Source organism: Rhinoraja longicauda, chromosome 1 (genome assembly GCF_053455715.1).
Source record: "Rhinoraja longicauda isolate Sanriku21f chromosome 1, sRhiLon1.1, whole genome shotgun sequence".
NCBI classification, from domain to species: Eukaryota; Metazoa; Chordata; class Chondrichthyes; order Rajiformes; family Arhynchobatidae; genus Rhinoraja; species Rhinoraja longicauda.
Genome location: NC_135953.1, coordinates 77,399,904 through 77,418,491, shown reverse-complemented (window position 1 = coordinate 77,418,491; position 18,588 = coordinate 77,399,904). Strand labels below are relative to the sequence as shown.

At 42.7% G+C, this 18,588-nt stretch overlaps 1 protein-coding gene across 1 annotated transcript in view; it reads right to left on the bottom strand.

Moving 5' to 3' along the window:
- Window positions 1-18,588, bottom strand: part of ppargc1a (peroxisome proliferator-activated receptor gamma, coactivator 1 alpha) — a 474,789-nt gene that overhangs the window by 45,341 nt on the left and 410,860 nt on the right. Inside the window, exons 5-7 of the mRNA XM_078400596.1 lie at window positions 12,924-13,134; window positions 9,766-9,811; window positions 9,576-9,649 (exon numbers count right to left, since the gene is read on the bottom strand). Coding sequence (XP_078256722.1) covers window positions 9,576-9,649; window positions 9,766-9,811; window positions 12,924-13,134 — 331 coding nt within the window. The remainder of the gene's footprint in view (window positions 1-9,575; window positions 9,650-9,765; window positions 9,812-12,923; window positions 13,135-18,588) is intronic.

The window sequence follows — 18,588 nt, the reverse complement described above, 5'->3', positions numbered from 1 at the left end:
CAGCTTTTTTTCCATGAGTAGTAGTTCTACTCAATAACCAAAGTCTGTAGTCTTTTTTTTGCTCTGGTTTATTTTCACCCACATGTTTAGACCATAATGTTGTATCCTTATTGTTTTGATGTGTTTATGCTTTATTCTTAATTGTTAACTGTATGTTTGTGTTGTCATTTGTGAGCGGAGCACCAAGGCACATTCCTTGTATATGCATATACCTGGCCAATAAATTTATTAATTCATTCAAACTTATTCATTCATTCATTCATTCATTCATTCATTCATTCACATGGGTGAATTGGCATGAGGAATGTTGAGGAGGACAAAGGACCCTGCACCCTACTTGTTTGCTGGTGATTTGGGGATTGTGGCAGGAAGGTTAGAGTCCTAGGGAGAGAAGTGGAATGCTGGAGGTCAAGTCAAAATAACATAGAAGGCCTCACCTGAATACTGATCCAAGATTGAACCCATCATTGCAGTTGGGCTGTTCTAGTTCCTTTCTAAATGACTCCCCAACAAAGACGTAGGTTAGGGGTATCTCTCTAATTTGCTCATCAATGGAATTATTTATTTTTGTGACTTTCTATTCATGGTTCTCACTATTTCATTGTTGTACATGCATAGTTTAATGTGGTACCAGTGATGAGACTGACACTGCTGCATCCACCACATCAATGCTATTCATATCATATCATATCATATATATACAGACGGAAACAGGCCTTTTTTTCGGCCCACCAAGTCCGTGCCGCCCAGCGATCCCCGTACATTAACACTATCCTACACCCACTAGGGACAATTTTTACATTTACCCAGCCAATTAACCTACATACCTGTACGTCTTTGGAGTGTGGGAGGAAACCGAAGATCTCGGAGAAAACCCACGCAGGTCACGGGGAGAACGTACAAACTCCTTACAGTGCAGCACCCGTAGTCAGGATCGAACCTGAGTCTCCGGCGCTGCATTCGCTGTAAAGCAGCAACTCTACCGCTGCGCTACCGTGCCGCAGAGTGGCAATTCAGAGTGGCAATGCAAATTTCATTATGTGCAATAAGATGAAAAGTCATTTAATGTTTCTCAACGATTCATTTGAATTTCTCCTGTCTTTCCTTTCAAATTAGATCCATGACATTATATTCAGCTTTAAAGCTCTTTGCTGCATGTTACTGCACCAAAACACCCTTTCTGAGGTATATAGTGCAATTTGACATCAAGAATGGAAGAAATAGAAATTAGAGTGGCCATCAAACCAGTTATTCAATGAGATTATGGCAGATCCTATGTTGCACCCTTGAGGCAAATTTGAAAGAAATCTCTCTTCATCTCAATTCTAAATGGTTGACCTTCTTTACTGAAATTATGACCTCCTAGTTCAAAATTATTCAGCCCGATCAACAGATGTTTAGCATTTATAATGATTTATCTTGGATTCTTGCATCTTTCAAAGAGATTAGCTCTCATTTTACTAAACTCCAGTACGTATAAGACAATCTTAAACACATCCTTCTTTAGGTATGGAGACTGAAACTGCACACTGTATTCCAACTAAAGTCCCAACAACAACATGTATAATTGCAATGAAGCATCCTTAATTGTTGACTCTGATAGCCTTGCAATAAAGGCTAACTTATCACTTGCAATCCTTACTGCTTGCTGTGACTGCACAATTAATTTCTATGTCTCATAAGGCAGCACTCCATGTTCCCTCTGTACACCATCATTCCAAATGTTATTCAGAGAGCAAGCTGGCTTTAGACCTGGTAGAAGCTGCACAGATGAAGTCCTTGCCCTCACTACCAATATAGAGGCTGGCTTCCAACGTGCCCTGAAAACTGGTGTTGCTATCATCGATCTGTCATCAGCTTATGACACCGTGTGAACACAAGAAAATAGGAGCAGGAGTAAGCCAACCGGCCCCTCGAGCCCGCTCCGCCACTCAATACGATCATGGCTGATCCTACCCCAACCCCCTTCCCACTATCGCCCTTCTTCCCACCCAAAAGAACCGTGTGATCTCCTGGAAGAGGCGAAAAACCGGATAAAAACCCATCTGTGTGGAGACATGGTCTGTTGCTGAAAACTTCAGAATCTTGAAGTGCCAAACCACCATGCGTGCCCCTCATCCATCCTCAGCAACCGTAGATTTAGGGTCTCGTTTGGGGACCAGCCCAGCTCTGTCAGGACCCTGAATGATGGTCTCCCCCAGGGCTCTGTCCTAGCTCCCCTACTCTTCAACATCAATGTGAGTGACATGCCAACTACCTCATCCAGGAAGTTTGCATATGCAGATGACTTATGCGAAATGGCGGCGCTGCCATAGCAGCTGCGGCTTACCTGCGGTCCATTTGTCTTTGTGTTTTTGTTGTTTTTTTGTCTTAATTGTAGTTGTGATGTCGTGTTTTTGTGTTTGTGTACTATGTGTGTATGTGGGGTGGAGGGGGGGAACTGTAAAATTGTAAATAGGTGTCCCTTCCGAACGGAGACCCGACCTTTGTTTTCTGGGTGTTGTCTCCGTTCCTGCTGCGGCCTACCATCGGCCCAACCCCTGGAGCTGGCGGCCTCCAGGGCTCTGGTTCGCAGAGCCCGCGGACCGGACTTACCATCAGCGGAGCCGGCCGTCTTCGGAGGCTGCGGGAGCAGCTGCGACTCGCCTTAGGCTCGGGCCGCGTGGATGCCGACATCGGGAGCTCCGGCAGCGGCAGCGTGTTCGCCCGCCCCGGATCGCGGGGCTTGGGTCGCGGACATTTCACCGTCCGGCGCGGCCTAAGATAGGCCGCGGGATATTTCTCTGCTGGGCGGGGGCTTCAATGACGGGAGCCACGACCGCCCCGACGTGCAGCAACAGCGGCAGCAGCAGCGTGTTCGCCCGCCCCGGATCGGACTTATCATCGGCGGAGCCGGCCGTCTTCGGAGGCTGCGGGAGCGGCTGCGACTCGCCTTAGGCTCGGGCCGCTGCGGACCGTCCGGCGCGGCCTGCAACCACAACAACCTGACCACGGGAGAGGACAGCAGGAGAAGGGAAAATACATTGTGGCCTTCCATCACAGTGAGGAGAGGACTGGAGGAGACTCACTGTGATGGATGTTTTCTTGATGGATGTTTCTTTTGTGTGTTTTGGGGGTTGTGTAATTTTAATGCCTATTTTGATGCTTTTGTTGTTGGACTGTGGGTGACTGAATTTCGTCCAATTTGGATGACAATAAAGCTATCTTGAATCTTGAATCTTGAATCTTGAATCTTACCAGGGAGCTGCCCTTGAGTATATTAGCATAGTGCTAACCCAAGACTTGAAGGGTATGGAGGAGTACTTCACCTTCTGGTGACTTCGCCCCAACCCATCTAAGCCATCTGTCACTGCCTTTCACTTCAGCAATCGGCTCGCCAATGCAAAGCTCCGAGTGCCCTTTTGTGGTAAGTCGGTGAAGAATGAGGAATTCCCCAAGTACCTCGGAGTCACCTTGGACCGTACCCTCCTCTATCGTGAACACCTGAAGAGGTTGGCTGATAAACTGAAAGCAAAGGTCAACATCATCAGGAAACTTGCAGGCAACAGCTGGGGATCCAATGCACACACTCTCCGTACAACAAGCTTAGCCCTAGTCTACTCAACAGCCGAGTTTTGCTCAACAGCTTGGGCTAATAGCTGCCACACCAAACGAGTTGACACTGTCCTTAACTTTGCAATGCAGGTCATCACAGGGACGCTTAATTCAACATCTTTGCAGTGGTCCCTGTCCTCGCTCACATCGCCCCTCCCAGCATACGCAGAAGAGAGAGGATATTGAAAGTTTGGTGCACCATCGAGACTAACCCTGACCTTCCCATCCATGCTGACGAACAATCTGCCCAACATGCGCCTGAAGTCCCACAAACCCTTCTGTTCTTCACCCAAATCCCTGGAAGACTTTGACCCCAAGACTGAGTGGCGCAGAGCCTGGAAAGATGCCAACACCAACAACGGAGAGGTCATCACAGACCCCACAGTGAAACCACCGGGATTTGACCTCCATCGCAAGCAATGGCTAACCCTGACAGGATCCGCACCCTCCATGCAAGAACAGCTCATCACCTGCACAAGTGGCGGATGACAGACAGCCCTGCTTGCCACTGTGGATATCCAGACCAGACCATCCCACACATTGTGAATGAGTGCTCACTGAGGCTTTTCCCTGGTGGCATCAAGGCCATCCACCCAGCAACTGATGCTGCCCTGGCCTGGATGTCTACCCTTGACCTACAACTTTAGGCTGTACACACCATACGCAAGAAGAAGATTCAAAATGTTTTTCTGTTCTTCTTACCGATGTTAAAATTTTCAAAACTTTTCATACTATACTTAATTTATCATCTTCTTAACACCCACTTAACCTGCGGATGCAGACAAGATCTGCAAAGGGATACAGACCTCGTGCATCCTCCTCACAGCGTACTTTCTAAGCTTATTTTGAATCATCAACAAATGTTGATACATTATTCTTTATCTGTTCATCTAGGTCATTGACATACATTTTGAAAGTACCAGCTCTGATTCCTGTGGGACCATATGGTTACGACTGCCAACCTGAAAATGCACTCTGGCTCCCTGTTCTCTATTCTTTAGCCAACCCCTCATCCCTGCTTCTACCTTCTGACCGTTGATTTGAGCAAAAAAAAAGTGCTGGAGGAACACAGCAGGTCAGACAGTATCTGCTGAGGAAAATAGACATATGGAATTTTGGAGCAGAACCCTTCTTCCGAAGAAGGCTCTTAATCTCAAATGTTATCTGTCTAGTTCCCTCCAAAGGTGCTGCCTGAGTTTTGATTTTTTGCTCAAGATTCCAGTATTTACATACGTTTGTGTCTCCATTACTTTATTTCAATTGTTTTAAATCATTAAGATCAAAGAGACGCAATACTGTCTGCCTAATTGTCTAATACAAAGTGCCCAATACACTGATCCCAGCCTTCTATACAAACATTCACAGAATACACAAAATCTGATCACTTCCTTAGCATTGAGATTTTCTTTCAGATAAAAAACATAAAATAATACAAAAGGTCAAGGATCAAGAAAAAACTGAATGTTCACTAAATTTCATTCATAGAGAGGCTAAGCACAACTATAATATGATCCAAAGAAAGTCACAAAAAGCTGGAGTAACTCAGCAAGACAGGCAGCATCTCTGGACCCCAGTCGACCCTTCTCGACCCGAAACGTCACCCTTTCCTTCTCTCCAGAGATCTTGCCTGTCCCGCTGAGTTACTCCAGCTTTTTGTGTCTTTATAGACAATAGATAATAGACAATAGGTGCAGGAGTAGGCCATTCGGCCCTTCGAACCAGCACCGCCATTCAATGTGATTATGGCCGATCATTCACAATCAGTACCCCGTTCCTGCCTTGTCCCCATACCCCCTGACTCCGCTATCTTTAAGAGCTCCATCTAGCTCTCTCTTGAAAGCATCCAGAGAATTGGCCTCCACTGCCTTCTGAGGTAGAGAATTCCACAGATTTACAACTCTCTGACTGAAAAAGTTTTTCCTCATCTCCGTTCTAAATGCCTACCCCTTATTCTTAAACTGTGGCCCCTGGTTCTGGACTCCCCCAACATTGGGAACATGTTTCCTGCCTCTAATGTGTCCAATCCCTTAATAATCTTATATGTTTCAATAAGATCCCCTCTAATCCTAAATTCCAGCGTATACAAGCCTAGTCGCTCCAGTCTTTCAACATACGACAGTCCCGCCATTCTGGAATTAACCTAGTGAACCTACGCAGCACGCCCTCAATAACAAGAATGATCTTCCTCAAACTTGGAGACCAAAACTGCACACAGTACTCCAGGTGCGGTCTCACCAGGGCCCTGTACAACTGCAGAAGGGCCTATTTGCAACTATATTCAACTCCTCTTGTCATAAAGGCCAACATGCCATTAGCTTTCTTCACTGCCTGCTGCACCTGCATGCTAACTTTAAGTGACTGATGAACAAAGACACCCAGATCTCTTTGTACTTGCCCATTTCCTAACTTGACACCATTCAGATAATAATCTGCCTTCCTGTTCTTACCACCAAAGTGGATAACCTCACATTTATCCACATTAAACTGCATCTGCCATGCATCTGCCCACTCACACAACCTGTCCAAGTCACCTTGCATCCTCATAGCATATTCCTCATAGTTCACACTGCCACCCAGCTTTGTGTCATTCGGAAATTTGCTAATGTTACTTTTAATCCCTTCATCCAAGTCATTAATATATATTGTAAATAGCTGTGGTCCCAGCACCGAGCCTTGAGGTACCCCACTAGTCACTGCCTGCCATTCTGAAAGGGACCTGTTAATCCCTACTCTTTGTTTCCTGTTTGCCAACTAATTTTCTATCCATGTCAGCACCCTACCCCCAATACCATGTGCTCTAATCTTGCCCACTAGTCTCCTATGTGGGACCTTATCAAAAGCTTTCTGAAAGCCCAGGCACACTACATCCACTGGCTCTCCCTTGTCTATTTTCCTAGTTACATCCTCAAAAAATTCCAAAAGATTAGTCAAGCATGATTTCCCCTTCGTAAATCCATGCTGACTCAGAACGATCCTGTTACTGCTATCCAAATGTTCCGCAATTTCTTCTTTTATAATTGACTCCAGCATCTTCCCCACCACTGATGTCAGGCTAACTGGTCTATAATTTTCCGTTTTCTCTCTCCCTCCTTTCTTGAAAAGTGGGATAACATTAGATACCCTCCAATCCACAGGAACTGACCCTGAATCTATAGAACATTGGAAAATGATCACCAATGCATCCACGATTTCTAGAGCCACTTCTTTTCTTTGGTTTAAACCAGCATCTGCAGTTCCTTCTTACATATATAATATGATCCCAATGAACTCAAATTCATATTCAAAGTATTCAAATTAGGGATGGCATATTTGACTCCATCACTTAAATTGGATGTAATGTAGCACTTTAAAGGCAATTTTTCAACCCTTGAAGTGGTTATGAAAAGTGCTTTAACTGATCAATGCACAAATCTTATACAGTCATTGCAAAATACTCAGTTGTGCTTGATGAGATGTTTGAGAAAAGAGAACGTAACTCACAAATGACAAAATGGTGAGTGAGTTATAAAGATTAGCCTCGAGAGAGGAATAAATACTACATTCCATTGCTCACTATTGAATATTCAGCTTTTACGATGCTGTTTTTGTAAAATAGATCAGTGAAATGAAGACATTGAATTAATTATGGTGATAATGAAATATAAAATAACAAAAATACATCAAAAACTGAAATACTGTGTAGTGTACAATTGAATGTGCAGTTTATGCCATTATGATTGATCTGACCAGAATTTGCATGAGAGAGCAGGGGTTATAATACCTATCTTAAAAGCAGGGTGCAAGCAAAATAGCAGATAAATTCTCCTTTTACTTTAATATAGCATTGTGAGATACTCTAATACTTTTTTTGAAAAGCCATAGAGATCATAAACTTCCACAGTGAAGTTCGTTCAACAGCATTGCCTAGCATGACAAGGTGCTCTCTCATTTCTAGCTTGAGCTATTCTCTCAATCCATTTCATGATCACAACCTGCCAGCGCTTAGCCTTATAGCTGTGAACTAAGGAGCCAGCTTGTAGAGGGATATGTGCAAAACGCAAGCAGCACTCTCCCATCTACAGTAACACGTTGTTACTTCAAGAATAACTGTGACAATAACAGCACAGGGAAAGCAGAGTGCTTTCTGATTCACTTTGAGAGAAAATTGAACTGTCTATCACAAATGAGGCCCTCACACATGCCTCCTTGATACCCCGCAGCTCCACTCTTGTTCCCCCTCGCCCTTGTCGCAACAGGGACAGAGTCCCCTTCGTCCTCACCTTTTACCCTATCAGCCGTCTCATACAGCACATAATCCTCTGACATTTTTGCCACCTCCAACGGGATCCCACCACAAGTCACATCTTCCCATATCCACCCCTTTCCGCTTCCCACTGAGACTGATCCCTCCGCAATTCCCTGGTTAACTCATCCCTTCCCATCGAAACCACCCCATCCCCAGATACCTTCCACTGCAACCGCAGGAGATGCAACACCTGTCGCTATACCTCCTCCCTTGACTCTGTCCAGGGACCCAGACAGTCCTTTCAGGTTAGGCAGAGGTTCACTTGCACCTTCTCCAACCTCATCTACTGTATCCGTTGTTCAAGATGTGGAATCTTATATTTCGGCGAGACCAAACGTAGACTGGGTGATCGTTTCGCTGAACACATTCGCTCAGTATACCTAAGCCTACCTGATCTCCCAGTTGCCAAACTTTAATTCCCCCTTCCATTCCCACACTGACCTTGCTGTCCTGGGCCTCCTCCATTGTCAGAGTGAGGCCAAATGCAAATTGGTGGAACAGCATCTCGTATTTCGTTTGGGCAGCTTACAACCCAGCGGTATCAATATTGATTTCTCTAACTTCAAGTAACCCTGGCAACCTTCTCTCTCCATCCCTCCCCCATCCAAGTCGTTGTACTGGCTTCAAAGTCGTCTTGTTGAGTCTCATTGTCTGTAATTCGTTTTCACCTAGCCCTTTACCAACAGTGGCCAGTCTCCTTTATCATTGTCACTTTTGTGCATATCTTTCATTTATTTGTTCTATATCTCGCTATATCACTGTCTACATCTCTCGTTTCCCTTTCCCCTGACTCTCAGTCTGAAGAAGGGTCTCGACCTGAAACGTCACCTATTCCTTTTCTCCAGAAATGCTGCATGACCTGCTCAGTTACACCAGCTTTTTGTGTCTATTTTCATGAGAAAAATCTGACTGATGACCAATTTTGAGCATTGCATTCATATCAGCATCATTTGGGTAGGTATGGTCAGGGAGAAAAGTGCTAGTGAGAAGACATCTCACCTAAAATGAGCAGATGATGTTAACAACAAATGCAAAGACATCCATAAGCATATGTAACATTCTATCACTTGCATTAATAACATTTTCAACATCGAAAAACAAAATCAGTATCACTTGGCAGGGTGGAGATGAATTTCTAGCCCAAATATGTGTTTGTAGCAGTTAATAAAGCTGGAAAATACTTAATCGGCCATAAAGCATTTTAGAATGTGAAACCACAATGGAACTGTATTTTATTTCTCTTGAGATAATGTAAATTTATATAAATTTGTTTATATAGCAGATTGTTAACAAAATAAATATGATTAATGTGGGATTAATGTGAATGAATACAATAATTGGCATAGATTCAGAAGGCCAAGAAGCCTGTCTCCGTGCTCCTTGACACTACTTCCTCAACAAATTCTTTTTATCGCGCATTTGTGTTTCAATTGATCTGTCACCAGATACTGTTGAACACTTTGAACAGCCATTACCCTTGATATACTAATTTGTATGGGTAAAAAAATCAACAATGAGAACTCTTCAGTGAAGTTTAGTCTGCAAAGAATTCAAATCATATCATAAAACACTTTGGAGAACATATCAGGGAAACAACTTTATGCTTGGAAATTCTAATCCTGTTACTGAATAGCTGATTCAATTTTAACACACAATTAACAGATAATGCAAAGTAAAGCAAAAAAAAAGGTCTTACCAGCAGTACCGGATAGTTGCACGCTCAACGTACGTTCAATGGTCTTGGTTTCAAATGGGGAACCTTTTGGATCACTAAAAAAGGTATTTTATTCCTTTCAGTTGCTTAATAGTTTTGCAGTTAAAAAAGTATCAAATACATTGCTCTTCCAAATACGAGCAGTCCGATATTATTAGTTTGAAACACTTACGTTGATGATTCTGGTGTCAAGGGCAGAGAGAGTGTTGTTGGTCTCGCTGTCAAAATTGTAAACAAAAATACGAGAATTATTAATGACCTTAAATATGTGGAATTTTACACTTCCTTTACCAATTAAATTAGAAGCAACAAAGGATGACGTGGCAGATAGGATTAAAATAAAAGAAAACTGAGTTTACCTCATAAGCTGAAAATGCTAAAATATACAACAAGAGGAAATTTCCACCATTTAGGAGAGACATGTTAACATTTTGCTTAGAACCCTTCTGTAGGAGTGAAGAAAACTCCAATCCGCTACTTCATTGAGGGATTCTGAGTGTCTTCTTGGGTTAAAAAAAACCTTTGTAAAAGCCTATCTTGCTCTACGTGCAATATTCACACCATATATGCTCTTAGGTGAAAGTAAACAATCTCATAGCATTATACAAATCAGAGGAAGATGATCCTCCTTGGTTTCCTGGTTATTGCTTATCCTCAACTAATTTGGCTAAAACAGACGGTTTGATTACTGATACATTGCAATATGTGAGATGGCCAAGTGAAAATCTTGCCCCTCAGCTCAGCACAATAAGAAACCATCCAGGTAGGCAGGAGGTTAAATAGGTCAAGATCTCATCTACGTCAATTTACACAGTCCTATGCTGCAGTGCACAGGTGCAGTGGTTTGGAATAAGTTAGCACACACTCTGGATAAATGGATAAAGGTGAGGGAAATCTGACTGGCAAATGCAACTTGCCAATCTCTCTCCAGATTTTGTTCCATTCCTCCCACCTCTTTTCCAGCTTGTCCCTGCTACTACAATCAATCTGAAGAAGGGTCCCAACCAGAAATCCCTAACCTCCACAGATATTGCCTGACAGCTTAGTAAATCCAACATTTGTGTTTTACTCAAGATTCCAACATCTGCTGTACTGTGCATCTCCAACTGAGTATATAAATTGGGACATTATGTTGCAGTTGTACAAGACATTTGTGATACTGTGAGTACATTAGGGTATTTTCAGTGAAGCACCATTGGAGGTTTCCTGAACGTGGGGTTGCAGATAGGGGGATGAAGGCTTTTGGCATGTTAGTTTTTATATGTCAGGGAAATGAGTGTAGAATAAAACACTAAATGCTGGAGTATTTCAGCTGGTCAGGCAGCTTCTGTGGAGGACATGGATAGGCCGCATTTTGGCTTGGAACTCTTCTTCAGCTTATCACAGTGGGGGGAGAAAGCTGGAAAAGAGGTGGAGTTGGGACAAAGCCTGACAGGGTTTTAGCTTTTAATTTTTTGTTTTAAAGATACAACGTGGTAACAGGCCTTCAGCCCACCAAGTCCGTGCCAACCAGCGATCCCCCCACAGTAACACTACCCTACACACACTAGGGACTATTTACGCTAATACCAAGCCAATTAACCTACATACCTGTCCATCTTTGGAATGTGGGAGGAAACCGAAGATCTCTGAGAAAACCCACGCGATCATGGGGAGAACATACAAACTCCGTACAGACAACACCCATAGTCTGAATCGAACCCGGGCCCCTGGCGCCTCAAGCGCTGTAACGCAGCAACTCTACCGCTGCGCCACTGTGCCACAGGTGATAAATGGATACTGGCAAATGCAACTTGCCAATCTCTCTCCAGATTTTGTTCCATATCCTCCCATCTCTTTTCCAGCTTGTCCCTGTTACTACAATCAATCTGAAGAAGGGTCCCAACCAGAAATCCCTATCCTCCACAGATATTGCCTGACAGCTTAGTAACTCCAACATTTTGTGTTTTACTCAAGATTCCAACATCTGCTGTACTGTGCGTCACCAACTGAGTATATAAATTGGGACGTTATGTTGTAGTTGTACAAGACATTGGTGATGCCGTGTTCACTTTTGGTTACACTGCTGTAGGAAATATGTTGTTCAGCTGGAAAGAGTGCAGAGAAGGTTTACGAGGATGTTGTCAGGAATCAAGTGCCTGAGCTATAAGGGAAAGGTTGGACAGGCTAGGACTTCATTCTTTAGAGCTCCTGAAGACTGAGAGGTAATCTAATGGAGGTGTATAAAATCAGGAGAGGGTGAATGCACAGTTAAGGTGAATGCACAGTTAAGGTGAATGCACAGACTCTTTTTCCCAGGATAGGGGAATCAAGATCTAGAGCATATAGATTTAAAGTGAGCAGGGAAAATATTTAATAGGAACCCGGGGAACAATGTTTTCGCACAGAGTGTGTTAAGTATATGGAACAAGCTGCCAGAATCAGTAACTGAGGCAGGTAAAATAACATTTAAATGGCATTTAGACAGGTACATTAATTCATGTCCAGAAGGATATAGGCCAAACACGGGGAAATGGGAATAGCTTAGATAGAGCACCTTGGTCTTCATGGACAAGTTGGCTCAAAGGGCCTATTTCCGAACTATATAATTCTCTGACTATAATCCAGGACAATTTGCCTTGAGTCACGTATAGGGCAGATCAAGAAATTATCTCAGATTTTCTTCAATTATCAATTAATAAACCTAATTGGTCAATACAACATTCTACCCCTAATAGTTTCTTGAATACCACTGATATGACGAGCATTTTTTATTCAGATTTATTTAATAACTTTATTTTAAATTCCTCAGCTGGTATTGTGGGCTATGAACTCATGATTTTAGATCACTGATTCAAAACAAGTGTGAGTCCTGCAACTAAATTGTACATATCCTCAATAACATAGATTAGTTTAGTTTAGTTTAGAGGTATAGCATGGAAACAGGCCCTTCGACCCACCGTCCACGCTGACCAGCAATCACCCATATACTAGTTCTATTCTACACAATAGGGACAATTTTTACAAAAGCCAATTACCTTACAAACCTGCACGTCTTTGGAATGTGGGAGGAAACCAGTGCACCTGGAGAAAACCCACGCATTCACAGGGAAAAAATGTGCGAACTCCGTACAGACAGCACCGTGGTCAGGATCAAACCCAGGTCTCTGCTGCAATAATGCAGCAAATGTACCGCTGTGCCACTGTGCCGCCATAATCATTAGATGTAGAGATTTGTGGTTTAACTCCATTTGAATTAAGAAGCTCAAAATGACACCACAAAAACCCAGGATGATATGCATAAAAGATTCAGATTCATGGTGATGATATTATCATAAACTTTCTTCTTACCTTGGAGGTTACATGATGGTTGGGGTTGTAACTGTATCTTCTTTTTAGAGACACTTTTGTCTTTGCTAGTAATTTTGTGCTCATTTGTCCGGGACTGATGGGTGTCGTTAGCAGTCAAATACTTGAGCAATTCTGTGCATCGGCGACGCTGGGCCTGTGACTTCTGCTTTTGATAAACATTCCTTGCCTTGGTATTCAAAGATGCCTCCACCTTTTAAAGGCACAAGGAAACAATAATATTATTAAATCTTATTTAATATAGTAATTGTCATTCAAAGATTAGGTGGTTGCTAATGTCATGTTTGTTTTCTCTGCACTTAGTCATAAGATCAGAAGTGATAGGAGCAGAATTAGGCCATTGGGCCCAAGAAGTCTACTCTGCCATTCAATCATGGCTGATCTATCTCTCCCTCCTAACCCTATTTCCTGCCTTCTCCCCATATCCTCTGACACCAGTACGGATCAAAGTACAGTCTCCATACAGTCCATTGTTATCCGTGAAGTATAGTGTCATGCTCTCTGTCATAGTTGTACAGCATGGAAACAGGCCCTTTGGCCCAAATTGTCCACATCGACCAATCATAAAAAATAGATACCATGAAAGCCCTCTCCTATGCACACGGTACATCTCTGAAATAAACATAAATGTGCCCCAAAAACTTCTAAAAGCATTAGTTTGCATATATTTGAACATCTTAATATTTTTATTAAAGTTAACAAAATGATACCAAATATTTTGTTATACTTTCAATGGAGTAATCTTGGGTGCCACATCATTTCAGGCGGAGATCAGCAGTAAGAGAGAGATGGATAGAGCTCTTAAGGATAGCGGAGTCAGGGGGTATGGGGAGAAGGCAGGAACGGGATACTGATTGAGAATGATCAGCCATGATCACATTGAATGGTGGTGCTGGCTCGAGGGGCCAAATGGCCTACTCCTCCACCTATTGTCTATTGTCTATTGTCTAAACTACCCTTTCTTGGACAGTGGTGACGAGGATGAGAGCAGCTAGTTCTTCTTTTGGGCACAAAAGCTAATGACCTTTGAGATGGAAGCTGGGAGAGAGAGGAAGGCTTGAGTAAGATGGCATGAGGGAAGAGTCAAAGTGCTGTGAATCTTCCACTGGTTTTGTAACTGGCTCGGTTTTTGTAAAGAACTGCCATGAACTTTCCGTATTCCTGTTCTTTTGGGTGTGTTTCAAATGTTTGAAGGGCTGAATGGCCTACTCCTGCATCTATTTTCTATGTTTTTGGTGTGGCTCAAAGCCTCTGAAAAATTATTGAGATGAAGTCTTGATCTGACTTTGCATGTAGGAAGATCCAAGGATAGCAAATCAGCAAATAACAAGGACTGATTGCAACAACTAATAATAATAATAATAATAATAATAATAATAATAATAATAATAATAATAATAATAATAATAATAATAATAATAATAATAATAATAATAATAATAATAATAATAATAATAATAATAATAATAATAATAAATAATGAAGTATATTTCACAGGTAATTACTTTATTAAGGTCACAGAAAAATGGAAAGAATACACTGCCCATTTGTTTGTGTGGTTGTGTGTTGAAAAGGGAAAAGCCACAAGGTCCACGTATTATTTTCCCAAAATGACAAACAAGAGTCACTGAAGTGTACTTTATGAAGTTGTGCAGTGTACAACAAGATCATGAACGGTTTAGATGTGATATATGTTGAGGATAACTATACCCTTAGCAGCTGTTTCAAGGACCAGAGAGCATTTTTTAAGCATTTGGCCACAGCATTATAAGAAGGCGTTGAGATTTTTTTTAATGCAGGAAATGTTTATATTCTGGAATTCACTGTCTGTAAAACTGGAAAACACAGAATTAAAGGGGCTATTGAATAGGCACATGAGATAGAATAATTTGCAGTGCTACAGAGAAAGAACTAGGGAATAGGACTGCTGTGATTGTTCTCCCAGGAACCAGCATAGATTCAATGCGATAAATGGCTTCCCTCCATTTTTGTTATTGATGCAGTATGGAAACAGGCTCTCTGGCCCACTGAGTCCATGCCAACCATGATCAAAACACCTTTGAGGGTGATTCAACAGGTGATTTGAGCCACTGTTCAAACTAGTTCCATGTTATCCCACATTTTCATACACTTGCTACGTATTAGTGGGATTTTTTCCAGAGGCCAATTAACCTACGAACCCAGACATCTTTGGGACCAGAGCCCACAGAGGAAATTCATACAGACACTGAAAGAATGTGCAAACTCCAACCAGATAGCAACCGAGATCAGGACCGAACCGTGGTCTCTTGTGCTGTGAGGCTGTGCCAATGCGCTGCCCATTTTGTAACATTTCAGTGATGGACATCGTGTGTTGTGAATGAAATCAAAATATAGTTTGATAAAAAACGTTTTAATAAAACCAATAATATTCTGAAAGACAAACTTGCAAGGAAATGGATTTCACCTTTCTAAGGGGCATTGAACATGTGCTTCATTTAGCATGCATGTGTTTGGATCTCACAAAATAATTTATGAAATTAGGCAAAATAATTTATGAAAAACAAAACTATGGTGTTCTGCATAGAACACAAAGTGCTGGAGTAACTCAATGGGTCAGGAAGCATCGCTGGAGGATATGGATAGGCAATGTTTGGGGTCGTGACCCTTCTTTAGACCACCTGGGGTGTGTGTATTTTTTTTGATCCATAGGTTCAAAGGTGCTTATATTATCACACATGCAAGCACACATTGAAATTATTTTCTTATATACAGTCCAGTAAAGTATTGCCATACCTCAGCACATCCCCGATTAGCAAAGTGTACAGAAATAGTGCACTGAGCCGGCATGCAAGAGGCACCAGGTTCTAATGCCATTTTGTAAGTCCTGTTTGCGCTCTAAGTCTAATGAGTATTAGTCAGTCCAGGCAAGCCCCTGGTGCTGTGGGCCACCAGTTATCACCTTCTTTGGACGTGCGGATCAACTAGTGATCCACTGAGTTTTCCTGCACATGTAGTTCTGTGTGTCTCTATGGTGTCCCGCATACAGGGTCATGTGCTAAATGCAGCCAAGTGTGAGCCTCATTGAGAGCTTTTTTCTGAGCTGCCACATTATGGCCATACTGCCCTTTGGGAACTGAGTCAAAGCTCAGAAAACTCACCTCATGGCAGTTGCAGTATAGCTGCAGAAAATATTGGCAGAGCGTTGAGAGAAAGTACATAGGATGAGAACCAGACACTATTCGACATGTCTGGGGAACCCCCTTATTCCACATTTTTCTCTAGCATGTTTGACTCCCGTGTTGTCAGTAACCACAAGTGGCAGCCAGAGGCAAGCTTATCAAGGGATGTGATCACATCCCTGGCCACTCCCTCTTCTCCCCTCTCCCATCAGGCAAAAGGGAGAAGTGTGAAAATGCACATCTCCAGATTCAGGCACAGTTTCTTTCCAGCTGTTATCAGGCAACTGAATCATCCTACCACACCGGAGAGCAATGCTGAACTACTATCTACCTCCTTGGTGACCCTCGGACTATCCTTGATTGGACTTTGCTGGCTTTACCTTGCACTAAACATTATTCCCTTCTCATGTACCTATACACTGTAAATGGCTCGATTGTAATCATGTTTTGTCTTTCTGCTGATTGGATAGCACGCAACAAAATCTTTTCACTGTACCTTGGTACACGTGACAATAAACTAAACTGTAAACATCGTGCAGCTCAAGTTTGATGGGTTGCATTTGTTGAAGAACACACAAGTGGGTCACATTCCATAATGCTGACCGTTGAGAACTGAGGGCAGAAGATGTGGTGTGAACGACAGTGATGTCAAAGTGCAGAACCTTTAATTGCTGACTCCTTTCTATTCTCTGCGTGGTATCACTATTTTTTTCTGAGTGATCAGCAAAGAATGCTGGTCACCGCCAAAAAACTGCAAAATCTGCCAGCAGTGGAGGAACCTGTGATATCATTAGGTGTGCAACATCATTCACACCAAGGTGAATCATGCCTGGAAATGCAAGGCCAAATTCACAATGTCATCCAAATACAACCTACCTCCGATGTAACACTTTTATGCTTTTCTTCCCCCAGATAAAACCATGCATAAACCAAAAGGAGGCACAAAGTGCTGGACTAACTCAGCAGGTCAGGCAGCATCTCAGGAGAACATGGATGGACGACTCTTCGGGTCTGAACCCCAATTCGAAATGTCACCTATTCATGTTCTCTTGAGATGCTGCCTGACATGCTGAGGTACTCCAGCACTTTGTGTCTTCTTTTGTAAACCAGCATCGGCAGTTCCTTGTTTCTACATGCAAAAAATTGATGTGTAGAAACAGACATGGAGTTTAGTTTAGCAATACAGCATGGAAACAGGCACTTTGGCCCACTGAGTCCACGCCAACCATTGATCATCCATTCGAATAGTTCTATGCAATCCCACCTTCGTTGAAGGAATTCAGTGGATTAGGCAGCATCGAGGGAGCATCGAGGCAGCACATAGGAGAGCAATAATGCAGTGAAGGGAAAGGGACCGGAGAAGTAAGGACGCAGCTGAGTGGCTGAGAGGAACCAGTGGGAACTACAGCATTGGTGTCTTTAACATGACAACAAATCTCAGTGTCTACTTATGTAAAGTTAAAACAAAACTTGCTTCTCATGAGTGTCCCTGGGAAGTGGTTGCGATTGCAAATCTGGCCATGTCTGCAAAATAGTCTTGCACCACTTATTTAATAGGTTTCACTGGGATGTTGATGTGTGGAATTTAGTGATGGTAAGGCCCTTAAATATCAAGTGAGGGTGTTGGACTCCTTTTGCTGGAGATATTACATGTCACTTATCAGCTCTGCCGAAATGCTGCATGCTGTTTCATTATCTGAGGAACTGCAAATGTATCTTATTCATCTGTGAGGTGAAGGCTTAATTGGCATGGCTAACATTTATCACACGTCACTAACTGCCCCAAAGAAGTTGGTGATTAATCATCATCTTGAATCACCTTCTTGAACCACCAAAGTTCTTCTGGTGAGGGTTCTAACACAAAGCTGCTGGGCAGGGAGCTCGAGGATTCACTATGGAGGAAATGGCAATACGGCTTGCAAGTTAGTACGGTTTGTTACTTCGAAGGGAATCTGTAGGTAGTGCCACCGCCATTCATTAGCTGCCCTGATTCTTCCTGGTGAAAGAGATTTGTTGATTTACTAAGTGCCTTGTTTTGTTAAGTGCAGTGCATTCTATGGATGAATCACACTCTGTTTATGGTAGGCTGGTGGGTGAAGGGAGTGAATTCAATGATAATCAAATGAGCTGCTGTGTCCTGGAAGATGAGAAGATTTTATAGTGTTGCTAAAGCTGATCTCGTCTAGGCATCTGAGAAGTATCCTAATAGACTCTGATTTGTGCCTTGTAGATAGTTGAACAGCCTCTGATCTGCTCCTGTAGCCACAGAACCAAAGTGATGCTCAAAGTAATGATGTTGAGGGATGCTGTGATGAAAATGCCTTTGAATACCAGTGATAAGTGATTAGACTCTTTCTTGCTTGACATGGAAATTGCAAAGGATGTAGCTGAATCCATCACACAGATCAGACTGGAGCATTGTGTGCAATTTTGGTCTCCTAATTTGAGGAAGGACATTCTTGCTATTGAGGGAGTGCAGCGTAGGT